At 41.8% G+C, this 13159-nt stretch overlaps 1 protein-coding gene and 1 long non-coding RNA gene across 8 annotated transcripts in view; one reads left to right on the top strand and one right to left on the bottom strand.

Moving 5' to 3' along the window:
• Window positions 1-261: 261 nt before the first annotated feature.
• Window positions 262-13159, bottom strand: part of pex5la (peroxisomal biogenesis factor 5-like a) — an 84421-nt gene continuing 71523 nt past the window's right edge. For all 5 annotated transcript variants that reach the window (XM_086225336.1, XM_086225334.1, XM_086225332.1 and 2 more), the window contains 5 exons: window positions 12109-12179; window positions 9497-9715; window positions 6917-7082; window positions 3924-4081; window positions 262-3423 (listed from right to left, as the gene is read on the bottom strand). In XM_086225336.1, the coding sequence (XP_086081462.1) occupies window positions 3222-3423; window positions 3924-4081; window positions 6917-7082; window positions 9497-9715; window positions 12109-12179 (816 nt within the window). In that variant the 3' untranslated portion in view covers window positions 262-3221. The remainder of the gene's footprint in view (window positions 3424-3923; window positions 4082-6916; window positions 7083-9496; window positions 9716-12108; window positions 12180-13159) is intronic.
• The window catches only part of LOC147249782 (uncharacterized), a 30170-nt gene continuing 27608 nt past the window's right edge, over window positions 10598-13159 (top strand). Inside the window, exons 1-3 of one of the 3 annotated variants that reach the window (XR_015119362.1) lie at window positions 10598-10680; window positions 11058-11282; window positions 11747-11821. This is a non-coding gene — a long non-coding RNA (uncharacterized LOC147249782). The other 2 variants (XR_015119361.1, XR_015119360.1) reach the window with 2 other exon arrangements.

Here is a 13159-nt window from a genome sequence, read left to right on the forward strand (position 1 = left end):
TCTCTTATTCATTTTGTGGTCTTAGGTTGACTCGGATGGTGGCGTTAAAGTTCAAATCAAATTTACGTCATGTGATCAGATAGTCAGCAGGGTGGCACCCCTGAGTGTTGGCTTTATTATACGTGTAAACAAATATACAAAGCCAAATATTTTCGTGTGAATTCATTTAGTCATCCATCTGTGTTGACTTTGCTGTCATGCAGTCCGCTGCCACCCCCCCCCCCCCCCCCCCCCCCCGCAGCCATGAAGCAGATTGTTACTGGCATGCACATATGTGCTACGTCTCACTGGGCCCCTCAACCTCCTTGATCTATTAAACATCAGTGTTGGCTAAAGACACTCTGCCGACATGTTTTGTATGTATCGGCCCGCAGTAGCTACTCATCTGTTTCAGCCCTGAATGTTACTGGTTATACTGGTACCAGTGAAGTTCAATAAATAACATCTTAAAGTTCTCTTGCTGGACATGGTAGAGTTCTTATCAAAAGGTAGAAGTGCATCTAAGGTGAGTTTGAAAGAGGACAAGTGTCATAAATCAGAGAGCAGCACCGGTGTACAGACGTGAATTCAGAGGTTGCGACTGAGGCCAAAGACAGAGCTCCATTACGGGGTTGTAAAACATTGTTTGGATTGTATCGGGGGTGTATCAGTAATTTTTTCCCCCTTTAATTATCAGGTTAATCTCTTGAAAATAACTCTTGTTTTTGTTCTCCGCCAGTTTCCTAATGAAACACCGACACAAACCCTGACAACAGTGCTGGAAGATAAATGGCTCTGGTGTTGGTCTCTGGCTCCCCCTGATAGCATTCTTTAAAAGTACAGAAACACCACTTTCTTTAGGTCCTCTGAGGCAGACGGGGACAGACTGACAATTCAGGATGGCAACATAAAACATGACCTTTTGCATAGGATCTGAAAATAAAACCAGCTCTCTTCAACCCACCCAGGCTGCAGACACGCCTGTTAAAAAGCAAGGTGCTGAGCTATACGGCGCAGCAGATTATCTGTCATTATTACTTTTGCACCGCTAAGAACGCCATGTTCACTTCCCAGAGTGACTTTCAAAGTGGCGACAGTAACACGAAAGAGTCTGAAAGCTTATTGAAAGGAAAGGTTTCTGACATGGTGCCGAGGAATTGTTTGCAGCTGCACGAGAACGTCACGTTTTGTTTGTTTTTTAATGTTACGATGTGAATTTAAATTTGTGGATTGTACAGTAAAAAGGTTCAAGCTTCGGACGTGTGACACTCTTCCCAACCACACCTAGGAATTAAACAACAGAAATAAAATAGCAGCTTTAAAATCATTTTGTTGTTATTGGCAGAGAAGTTCCATAATTTTGACTCGCAAGAGCAAAAATCAAAATTTCACCTTATCTGACAATATAGTTTCTGTTGTGTCGTCTGGCTAGAATAACAAAGCTATTTGGTGCCCATAAAACTAAATTTCCACACGAAAGTAAAATGAATTAATTTCAGAATCAATTCATATTTAATCATAATCTGATGGACACTAAAGTTTAATTTTTTTTTTTTTTTGCAGAGACAAATCTAAGTGTGAATGCTTGAATTTGAAAAAAAAAATGCACTTGGGGGAAGTGTTTTTAAAAAAAAAAAAATCTTATTTGAAAAAGAGTTAATGTGCTTTATGGGAGACGGAAACACTGTTTCAAGACAACTGGGCATGGAGCAAAATGTAACTCTTAAAAATAAAGACGAATCAAAACTTGCAGTTGTGAGTGCCTGCAGAGATTTGATTCTGAACTGGGCTGTAATCTTTGAACGAGACGTCCAAAAAAGCAGTTAGCAATCGGAAAAAAAAAATTATCACATTTTCAGAATTTCAGCATCAATTTGACTCATCGCAACAGTTCTTGTGACAACTCCAAGTAGCGCCCCACCAGGGTGTTATGCACCAGTGTCCTGTGGTTTCCACTACGAACAGCAGAGGTCGCTGTTATCTGCATAAGTTCCACAGTGTCGCTTCAATTACGTGCTTGAGCCTCACTTCCTGTGACGTCGCGGTAAAGATTCAAATCACTGCATCAGGAAACATTTCAAGCCTTTTTTTCCCCCCTTGTGTTTCAGCTACACAACTTTACCTGTAAAATTATTTACACGCAGTTGGGAAAATGACACCATGATACTAAATCTAATTTAATTAAGGTGGATGTTGATGAGGGAGCAGGTTTTGTTTTGTTTTATGTTTTTTTTTTAAATGTATAACAGCTTTGGAAAGTTTTAGATTTCTGTAGCAAAGCTTTTTGTGTATAATTCTTCTACCAGTCAGTGTAAAGGGAAAAAAAGAGGAGAAGGTGTGAGCCAAGACCAAAGACGAAGAAAAAGAAATCAGAAATGAATGGCTCAGAAAGCTTTCAAGTTCAGAAGTCAGCAGTTATTTAAAGAAATTAAAACCAGTTTCAAAATGGCTTCGCGTTTTTGTGTTGCCATAAAAATTGTATAAATAAATAAATATTGTTTGCATGCATTTGAGTAAGGCTTTACAACCTGGCTTGCACATTCCACTTGGGTTGAGGAAGTTATCTGTATGTCTGAAGTGCAAAGGGAAAAAACTATGTTAATTTTGAACAAGAATCCGTTTTATGAAAATGCTTATTCATGCAGTACCATTATTCTCCATTGAAAGAGGATGGCAACAAGCAAGGAGCAGAGTTCCAGGTCATTCGTTGCAGTCTTTATCATAAATCCATCCCTTGACCATTGTTGGTTCTTTGAAAGTATTTTAATAATAAAATGTTATTTTTCCTCAAAAATCTCATCTCTCCTCTGCAAACAGCGTGTGAGTTTTCCTCTGTTACATTCTCCCAGTGTCTGTCTGTCTCTCCTGGTTCAGCTCGGTTCCACTGGATGAGTCAGTTTTTAATTGATGTGTTCTCTAAGGCATTGCTCATACAATCTTTGCCCGTCCTTGTGCTCCTCAGAGAAATCACAAATTGCAGTGCAAATCCATCACAAAGCAGTCGCTTCAAGCACTTGGAAGAACCTGTCCTCAGAACTGCTCCAAGGTACTTGGGCTCGCAAAAATACAACCACTTTGACAAGTGTAGTTAATTTGGACGTGATTAAAAAAAACAAACAAAAAAAAATCGCTCTGTTGTCTCTTACATTACATCCAATGCATTCTGGTGTGTGCACTTTGGACTTTTGGCTATTGGGTAGAAGGTGAAAGGGGGAGATGCTATTGCCACTACCTCCCATTCCTCATATGTCTAGGTTGAAGGCTCTCATGAGAAGATCCAGGTCGCCAATATTTGCAGCCTGGAAGAGTTCGGGCTGGTCCATCATGGATAAAGCTATCCTCAGAGCAGCCCAGATGTTTCCAGACATTACCTGGTGGGACTGTTGGCGACTGCGGCTTTTTCTCTGAAGGCTTAGGGCAGTCAGGAAGTTACTGGCCGCCTCTCTGGGGAAGCAACGACAAACGCAAACGTCACCTCGGGTACAGAATGCACAAACAGTTGGAGCTTCAACCCAGTGTGGTGTTCTAGTCACATACAAACAAGCTCCATAACTGTCGTTGTGAAATGTTTGCAAATGGTGGGTAACTAAGAGAATACAGATAAAACGTTTTTTTATGTGACCATATGTTTTGCACCAGGTAAACATTTCAGCAAGTGGAAAAGATTGCAGATGGTGGGTGTTTTGATGATTTTTTAGAAAATAGAATTGAGAGGTGTTCAGAGGGAAAAGGAGACTTTAATATAATTGGTTTGGACTCTTATTATCATGACTCTACAGTCTCTTCAGGCTGCAACTGCAGATTTGTTTTTCTATTACTTGTCACATACCACTTTTTAACTCTTTGTTACAGATGCTACCCGAAGCAGTTCTACTCCCATTGCAAAAAACAACAACAACAACAACCACAAAAAAAACACTCATGGGATCTTTCAGGTCACTTACCTGTGTGCTCCGAGGTTAATACAGCTGATGCCGAGGTTGTAACGGGACCTGATAAATCCTGGCTGCAGCTCTAGGGCTCGTGTGTAAGCTTCAACCGCCTCTTCGCTCCGGTCACCGTTTGCCAACGTGGCTCCCAGGCGGTTCCACAACAAGTAGTCCTGTATGGTGGCGTGGAATGGTTGATATATGAGCCAAGTCCTTCGGTTAGAACCATTTTTTTACTTCATTGTGGGGTGTGTTGTCAGATGCTGTCAGCCTCAATAATGTGGTTTGAATTAAAATGTTGACTTGGACATGTATGCACCTTTATCACACTATGATGTTCTCCCTGAGTTTTTGCCATTTGGGGCACACGCGGGCGTCAGACTGCTTTATTATGTGGCGTCCAGCTTCCAGAGAGTTGTTACTGCTCAATTTGTCCTTCTTGTGAATGTCCCGGGCAAGTGAAAAAAAAAATCTGTATGTGAAGACAGTTCAATGCAGAACAGGTAGACTGTGCCCCAATGGTTAGCTGTTAGCCACCGCTAAACACTAGTTATAAAAACTGAATCATGAGTGACGTAGCAAACTTCATCAGCAACTCAAACATCAATGCTGAGTTGTAGATTAAGTTATGTTTATTAGTTTTTCCCAATAATTCATATCTGGAGATGGTTAGCAAATGCCATTCAAACATAACATGCTAATGTTGCAATGCTTGTTCATATGTTAGCCACTAGCTCGAGCTAGAGTTCTAAATAGAATTTGTATGGGTGGGCAGTTTTGCCCTGTTGCATGTGAACAGGAATATGAATGGAATAATCTATAAGAATCTCATGTAAAAGCCTCAATCGAAGTCTTATTCAGACAAAGGTCAGTGTTTTGATCCTAAAGCCGGTGTCCACGAGCTGAATTATCTAGGTTGCTACACAGCACCTGGCCTGATTTCTGCAGGGACTCAGTGACAAGACTAAATTGTTCACTGTTATTATTTTTTTTTTTGTAATGCACAAATAACAACAAAGTCATTGTTGCATTGTGGAGCTCCTTGCTGTAAGGTAATCTAACAAGGGTAATTTAAGGAGAACTGAGTTGTATCACACAGGGTGTCCTTGTCGTTGTTTCCCTCCTGCAGGTAGATAGGCACATGCAGAGGTCATGGTCTGCTAGAGTACAGGGGTCTTTCATCTGTGGCTAAGCCTAGCAGTGGGATATAATTATCTCCCTTTGTGTTCGGAGCTATTTTTCCAGCAGGGGAGCAGATATTACCAAGTCAAATGTGGAAGGTTGGATTTAACAATGATGCTGGCCCGGGACAAGTGCTGGGAGGACAGAGACTGATTTGCATGAAGGAGGAGTAGGAAAAGTTTGTGCATGCTTTCCAGTTTATGCAATCAAGTCTGTTTAAATGTCTGTGCGACAGAACTTAACTTTTGCCGGATCACGAGTGACAGCATATGTGTGTCGTTCAGGAGTTCATGAGGCCCGATTTGGCAGCGTCTCCCTTCACATATTGCTGTGACAGTTTGATGTGCCTCACTGCATCAGTATGCATGAGCTCTCCCTTGATATTTGTGGCTCCATCTCACTATGGATGTGTACATGCTCGGGGGCTTCATGTCTACCGTACCTCTTTGCATGGGAAGATGTGGTGTGACGCTGTCGTTTAAAGTGTGTGCGGTATGCTGTGTTGTTGTGTTTCTCACAAAAGCTTCATTTCTCAGTAACAAGCCTCAGAATGTAGCCCGTACGCAGTATAATCCATGAAAATTGATTTGCTTATGTATTCACAAAAAGTTTATAAGTTCACCGTTTGTTACATGTTGTAAAAAAAAAATTATGGCTTTTACCAAAAATAGCATCTATAGAGTGGATTATGGTTAGTTTCAGCACTGAATTATGAATTGACAACTGCCACAGAATGCTATTTATACTACACACATCCCACAAGCGTGTGTGTGTGTGTGTGTGTTACAGCTTTGTTTGTATTTATTTATAAATGTCAATACCGTGCAAAATTTTAAAAGCACTTTAAATCATTCACACAAGCATTTTCTTCGACTATGATCCCAGTCTCCTAGTCCTATTCTAACCTATAAGCATTCATCAGCTAGGAAACATCAGCTTCCTTACTCCTACTGGGCGAAATGAGCAGTAACAATTTTGTAAAATACATCATCTGTGAATATCTGAATGAGTCTCTGATAAGCCGTAAATAGAGTTTCATGCCAGGCACAGTTTACATCAGTGGCATAATGCAACGCCAGCTGGAGCCAAACAGCTGTCAAACATGTTGACTCTGCTAGGAAACCAGAGCATCCCATGTGTTCGCCAACTTGCGTCAGTTTAGTGTGACTGGTTCGAAAATCTGTGCTACTCACACTTCTGCTCCCAAACACATGCTGGGTAGCAGCAGATCCAAAAAAGAAAGAAAGAAAGAAAGAAAGAAAGAAAGAAAGAAAGAAAGAAAACTCCAGATAATACACTTCTACATCTTATAGAATTTTTGTTGAGGGAAACATATTGACAGTATGTTGATGTTATTTATGTATGGTATTTACGAAGTCATCCCTTGGTTTGTGTGTCATTTTGAAGCTTTTAAGTTCTGCGTTTTAGCTGTGGCCACCTTTCCAAGTGGAGATTACTATTTTTGCATGAGAGAATGGAGCTGGACAGGAGTGATAGTTGGATTTGACAGGGACATAAATGATTGTATGTGTATTCCATTTGAAATGACGAAATCCTGCATTTTGCATTTTCTTACGTGTTACAGATTTTGATTTAAGCCTCAGACTGATTGAAGTACCATTCTGGACTCTAATGTTTATATATCTGGCTCCACCCACTAAGGCTTCAGTCAACCAATGAGATTACATCTGGCTCTGACAAATATTTGTGTCACTACAGCGCCACTCTGTCTAATCTGCATGTTGTGTGTGTGTGTGTGTGTGTGTGTGTGTGTGTGTGTGTGTGTGTGTGTGTGTGTGTGTGGGTGTGTGTGTGTGAGCTCCTACCTCGGGCCGCACTGACAGCGCCGTATTGAAGGCCTCCACTGCTTTGTTGAACTCGCTGCTGAGATTGTAGAGCACCCCAAGGCCAGTTTGCAAATCCGGGTCGATGCTGTCAGAGTTCTGCAAAACTGCTTCCAGGAAGAGCTCCTTGACCTCGGGTAGCAGGGAGCTGTGGACACACACACATTCAGATAAGGATTAGTGTGACTTGAGGCGGCGAGTGAGCGCTCTTAAGATTGCAGCGCTGGGATGTATGCTGATCCGCATGGCGGACAAGGAGACAGAACGCTATAAGAACCATCAAAGGAAAGAGGAATGCAGAGAGGGTTGCATAGAGTGGCCAACGGGGTTATATTTAAATGCATATCAAGGAATTTGTGAAGACAGAAATGTTAGCTAATATAAATATCTCTAATGTGAGCAGTAAGTATCTTCAGCTATGAAATCATCTTGAATCCCATAAAACTATGACCTCTGCCAAGGAGGTCATGTTTTTCGATGGCGTCGAATCACGAGACTGATTTTTCACTCAACTTGTTGGTGGAGTGTAAAACCTTCCAAAGAAGAATTCATTTAATTTTGGTAAATTTAATTTTGGTAAAGATGATACATAGTGTGCATAGTAACCTGTCATTTAATCTTACATGAACAAATGCAAATAAAAAGTGATGTTTGAACCAAAATTAGTTTGCAAAATCCAAAATATTATCAGGTTTCACCTCCCTCTCGCTGTACAGAGCAGCCACACACATTCACGGGGGGTCGGAGGGCTCATGACTCATTCTTTTACTCTTGATTACTGAGTGGTAGAAAACTCCAAAACCTAATGAGATAAATTTAGATAAATTCAGATTCCAACCAACAAACCGAAAACTCAAAGATATTCAATTTAGGGCAAACATGCAATCTTCAGATTTAAGACACCACAGAATGAAGACAATTAATGGATTTTGGAAATAGTAGCCAAAGAGCTACGCCTCTTTCCCCACTCATCCTTGCATTTGGCTACTGCAGTGTATTGAGTTTGTCTTTTTCTACTATGGCCAGTCATAACACAGGAAGAGGAGATGGAGGAGAAGAAGAGAGTGAGCTCAGTCACAGAGAATGGTTTTATAGTGAAGGAATGGAGGGGGCAGTAGAAAGAAAAAGGAAGGATGAATTATCGAGGGAACACCGTGTACCTGGATCTCTTCACATTGACAAGACGATTGAGGATTTGATTAAGTGCCCCCTTGGCCTTGGGAGTGGAATTAGGCTTTTTTCAATCTGATATATGTGGCGAACACCTCATTTCTGGGGCTTAAAATAGCACAGACACTCTGCTTCCCACAGCGATGAGAGCGGTTGGACACAGCTACATGTCTCCTGTCTGGACTGTGTAATTACACCACGATCACCAGTTTGACGGGGTAATAGCCATTTAAGTCAGACAACTAAGGGTGATGTGCAACAAGCAGCACGTCTCATATGTTTGCCTGCTGCTTGATGACACCGGGCCATTGGTAAAGATTTCAACTCTGCTGCAACATTTGAATGGGAGGCTAAAACTCCACGATGGCTTCTGAATTTCAATGAAACCACAGTAGATTATTGATGATTTTCTCCTTGATGTATTTGACAACAACACCGTAACCTTTTCTGACGGTAATTACCCCGGTGGACAGCCTGGATACGGATGTTTTGGATTTTACACTGATGACCCAAAGGGAAGTATTTGCCAGCAGCTCAAGGATAAAGTTAGCTGTCCATTAGTGGCTTCAATCCTCAGCTCACATGCCAGATGTTTGTTTTTTAAATCACAACTTGTAATGGATCTAATGATCAAAGATTTTCATTCAACTGATAGAAAAAAGAGTCTAAAATCAAATATATAGCAACAAAGAGTTCCTGTGCATTGCCCATTAACATTTGATAAGACTGATGAGAAGTCAGACATATCTTTCCACAATATTGCGCAAGGGGTTGTGCTTAAACAGCATCACTGTCATGAGAATAATGAGAAATCATGCAATTAATGTCCAGTTACCATCCATCCATCCATCGTCATCTTCCGCTTATTCCTACACATTAAGGGTCGTGGGGGGGCTGGGCTATCCCAGCATCAACAGGCAAGAGGTGGGGTACACCCTGGACAGGTCGCCAGTCCATCGCAGGGCCAACATAGAGAGACGAACAACCATTCACACTCACAGTCACACCTACGGTCAATTTAGAGTATCAATCAGCCTCGTCCCCTCTTGATGTCTTTGGACTGTGGGAGGAAGCCGGAGTACCCGGAGAGAACCCACACAGACAGGGGGAGAACATGCAAACTCCACACAGAAAGATCCTGTGCCCGAGCCGGGACTCGAACCCCAAACCTTCTTGCTGTGAGGCCACAGTGCTAACCACTGCACCACCGTGCAGCCCGTCCAGTTACCAAATAAATATAATATTATTCACATTGTGGGACAATATATTTAAAATAAAACCCATTTTGCTGATGTTATTTCCTTAGAAATACATATAGTATAACTAATACCAGGAAAACAATCAGTCAGGTCAGATGACTCCCATTGCTTCTCTCTGAATATTTCTGAGTACCTTTCATGTCTGCCCATGTTGAGAGCCTGAGACATCCTGCGTTGGGAGTTGGGGGATCCCATCAGGTGACCTTTACCCTTCAGAAGGTGCTTGTACTTTGGGTTGTGTCGCAGCCAGCGGAGCAGGGCCTCGCAGGCATCGTAACGCATACCAGTGTTGGTCAGGCTGACTGCCAAAGCCATGAGGGCCGGGAGGTTGTTGGGGTGGAGCTCCAAACACCTGGATGGAGACAGGTGGTGTAAGGCATTTACTTCAAAGAGAAATGTTGATTTGACAGACATTAATTGAGGCAGGCCAAAGCAAAGGAACATCAGGCAGAAGCTAATGATTTCTGCAGCTCTCCTGCCTGGTGTGTGTGGCTACGGGCGGATGTGCATGACGCCCATAAACACAGGTAGAGGATTTGCATTTGGTTTGCACTGCGGCAATAAACCCCCCCCCCCCCCCCCAAAAACACCCCCAGTGATTGTGCCAGAGAAACACATGGGTGCTAATGTTACATCACTGATTATGTATTGTGGACGACTGCCAGTAAGATGTACATCGGTCTTTGTAATTGAAAAGGGGAGAGCGCATCAGAGCTTCTTTGGATTAGTTAAGAGCAGAGGCCAAAACAAGATTTAGCTTTCATCAAGATAATTTGGAAGCCAGATTTGCTACAGTTGATGTGCCAACTTTCCTTAAAACCCTCATAATCTCAGTCAAACCAAATTATTTCAGTCCCACTCCAGTGTGCTGTAGGTGAAGCTTACATAAAGTTTCCCTCAGATAACCCAAATCCACTTACACTCACATGGGTTTCTTACAAAACCCAAATACGGAAAAAAAAAATTAATTAATCCACATTTCTAGTGTGTTTATAAGAACAGAGAATTTGAATCAATTTGAGTGAAAAAAAACAAACAAAACAAAAACCTGTACACCACAAAAATGTTCAAAAGACAGCATTAACCAAAGTGACCGTTTTAAATACCATGCATTCAGTTCATTGTAACAAAATAAAGAACCGAGTAAACAGAGTAACAGAATATGAAGTGTAGCAACACCAGGACTAATGCCAGGTAAACATCTAATCTCACTTCATACCAAAACACTCCAGGGACAGATGGAGCAATTACATAACAAACACGCTGCTCAATGAGAAATCTGAGTGCTGACTGGTATCCTGCAGTTTGTCTGTTGAGGTGAGACTCCAACAAAAACTGAAATTCATAGTAATGATTGTGACTTTTTTCTTTTAAATGTAAATGATTACAAAGCGAGCTACACTGTAGACTAGAATACATCGACTCTGTGCAAGTATTATCTTTTTGGGTGTCAAACTAAAGGACACTAAGAGAGAACATGGCTTGGTGGAGGGTGAACCAGCTGGAGAACAACCCGCACTGAGCGAGCCCTCACACCCCCTGTGTGGGACGCAAGTGCGCGGCCAGGTGCTGGAGCTAGCCCGAGCGACACTTCGACCACAAACTACACCTTCTCTGCTTATGTTACACTAAGACAGTTTAATTTTAAAAACTCCAAATCTGCTTCTTTGAAAATAAACCTCTCTTCGAGGTAGGTTCGGTTCTTCCTGAGGGGAGCAGACTCGGACCCTGATAGCCGGAGCCCAGCAGGTGACGGACAAGTACGGACGGACACCGCAGCTCTCGGTTTGACGAAGGTGAAACTGGTTTATCTTGGAAAAAGTGAGTGGGTTGTAAAATGTACCTGTGAGTGAAGCGGCTCAGCTGCAAAATACCTAGCGAGAAAACTACAAAGCTGAAGAAACACGTCCGAAACCAAGGTGAGGTCAGTTAGCCTGGTACCAGAGACTAGCTAGGTTAGCTAGGCTGGATGTTTGTAAGAGGGGCGTTTGGAATAAATTGGTTACATTTTTGTTTATTACACAAACTTTTCTAGTTTTGAGCGTCAAACTATGCAAAACATATCAAGTCATGTTCAGTTGGATTAATCAACTCTTGATGAGTGTGAGCGGTTGCATGCAAGCCAAATGTTCGCCACATCAGGATTATCACTATAAATGACATGGAATGTAGATTTGGGTTTAACTGGACTCTTATGGTATTTGAAGCTGTCTTGTCCTAGATTGTGCCGCATGCAGAAATATTATACACACATTCTTTCCAAATGCTACTAAAGGATTGTGTGAAAGCAGATATAAATTCATTTTGAAAATAAAATCAAAGCAAAATCCTGGAGACGGTTATGCAGATGTGACTCCCAATGAAGTCGCTGTTTGGTTTTCAGGACGGACCTGAGATCTCCAGAAGTACTGTACAACAGCAGTACTGTCACCGTTTCAACAGTTGAATCTACATTGAGGTGAGGATCTTTTCTGGATGAGAAAAGTTCATTTTCTTGGGTTCATCAACTACTGCATCAGCACCTGTTCATGACTTTTATCCATCAGGTTTTAGAATGATGAATTTTGTGAGTTTATCTTTGTGTCTGTTGCTAAATGTGATATGGTTCAAAAACTTCATTTCATTTGTTAACTTCATCTTTTAACATGGCATTTCCACAAGTTAAATATTGATGGAGTCCTCAAGCAGCTAACATGCATGAGAATTCATTTTGAGATATTATCAGACGCAGTTGTTTCTTCTTACCTCTGGAGGGAGACAATTGCTGCCTGCTCGTTCTCATTTTCAGCCTGGGTGGTCCCCAGCACTTGCCAAGCCTGCAGAGAAACAACAACCTGGTAACGCTAAACCTGGAATCAATAGCTGATGTTCTCCAGAGGCTAAAACAACCACAGATGCTCAGCATTACTTGCAAATACTTGGATGTAGCACATAGATGCCATTTTTTCAGAACGCAACAGAGCTACTGGAATGCAAATAACGTTGAAAATTTGAGATCCAACGCGGGCGCGTGCACGTTTTGTCCTCAGAAACAGTGTTATTCAGGACACTGGAAGAACTTCATTAATGAGCTTAGTTGTTTTGCAGAAGTAGCTGACATACTGCTTCATTTCTCTGAAGAAGTGCAGTGATAATTGAGGTTGCCCACTAAACCTTGAATGTGGCAGTGTGAGAGGCATGACAGTTTTACTTTGTACCCTTGGCAGGACAGTGTGGGTGTGTTACTTTTTATTTGTGCTCATTTAATGGTCTGCCTCCTCCAGAAGTCAAATCGCTGAACCTGTAAAGCAATTTAAAAGTGTGCATGAATAGGAACCGGCAGCTGGAGTCGGGTATTATAGATTCATGTTGCACTGATTCCAACACATCGTTTTCAAGACAAGGGAGCGACTAAGTGACAGTGAAGCTGCTTTTGCTGCTGCCCAATCGATTGGCGCTGAAAGCAAAATTGATTCATTAATCATATTTGAGATCTAGAGACCAAAAACATTGTGTTCAGGTGTGTATGCTGATTATTTAATAGCTATTGGACTTCTCCTTAAACGGTGTCAGACAGCTGTTCCAACACCTCGCCTCACTTCCTTCCATTTACTGGATGTGTTCAAATTGTTGTTTGCAATACAGTAATTTATTTTTGGCAGCCCACCACAGCATTATCACATATTGATATGTTGTTTTTTTTCCCTCGCTATTTGAAAAGGGAAAAAATATTATCTCATTGCAGAGCAGCGGCCGGCCCACTTGCTCACCATCTTTCATTTCTCACAAACATGCTGCCGTCTGTTAAGAGTATCAA

The sequence above is a fragment of the Aulostomus chinensis genome, chromosome 14 (genome assembly GCF_037954235.1).
Source record: "Aulostomus chinensis isolate RoL2024-O1b breed Wild chromosome 14, RoL_Achi_v1.0, whole genome shotgun sequence".
Taxonomy (NCBI): Eukaryota; Metazoa; Chordata; class Actinopteri; order Syngnathiformes; family Aulostomidae; genus Aulostomus; species Aulostomus chinensis.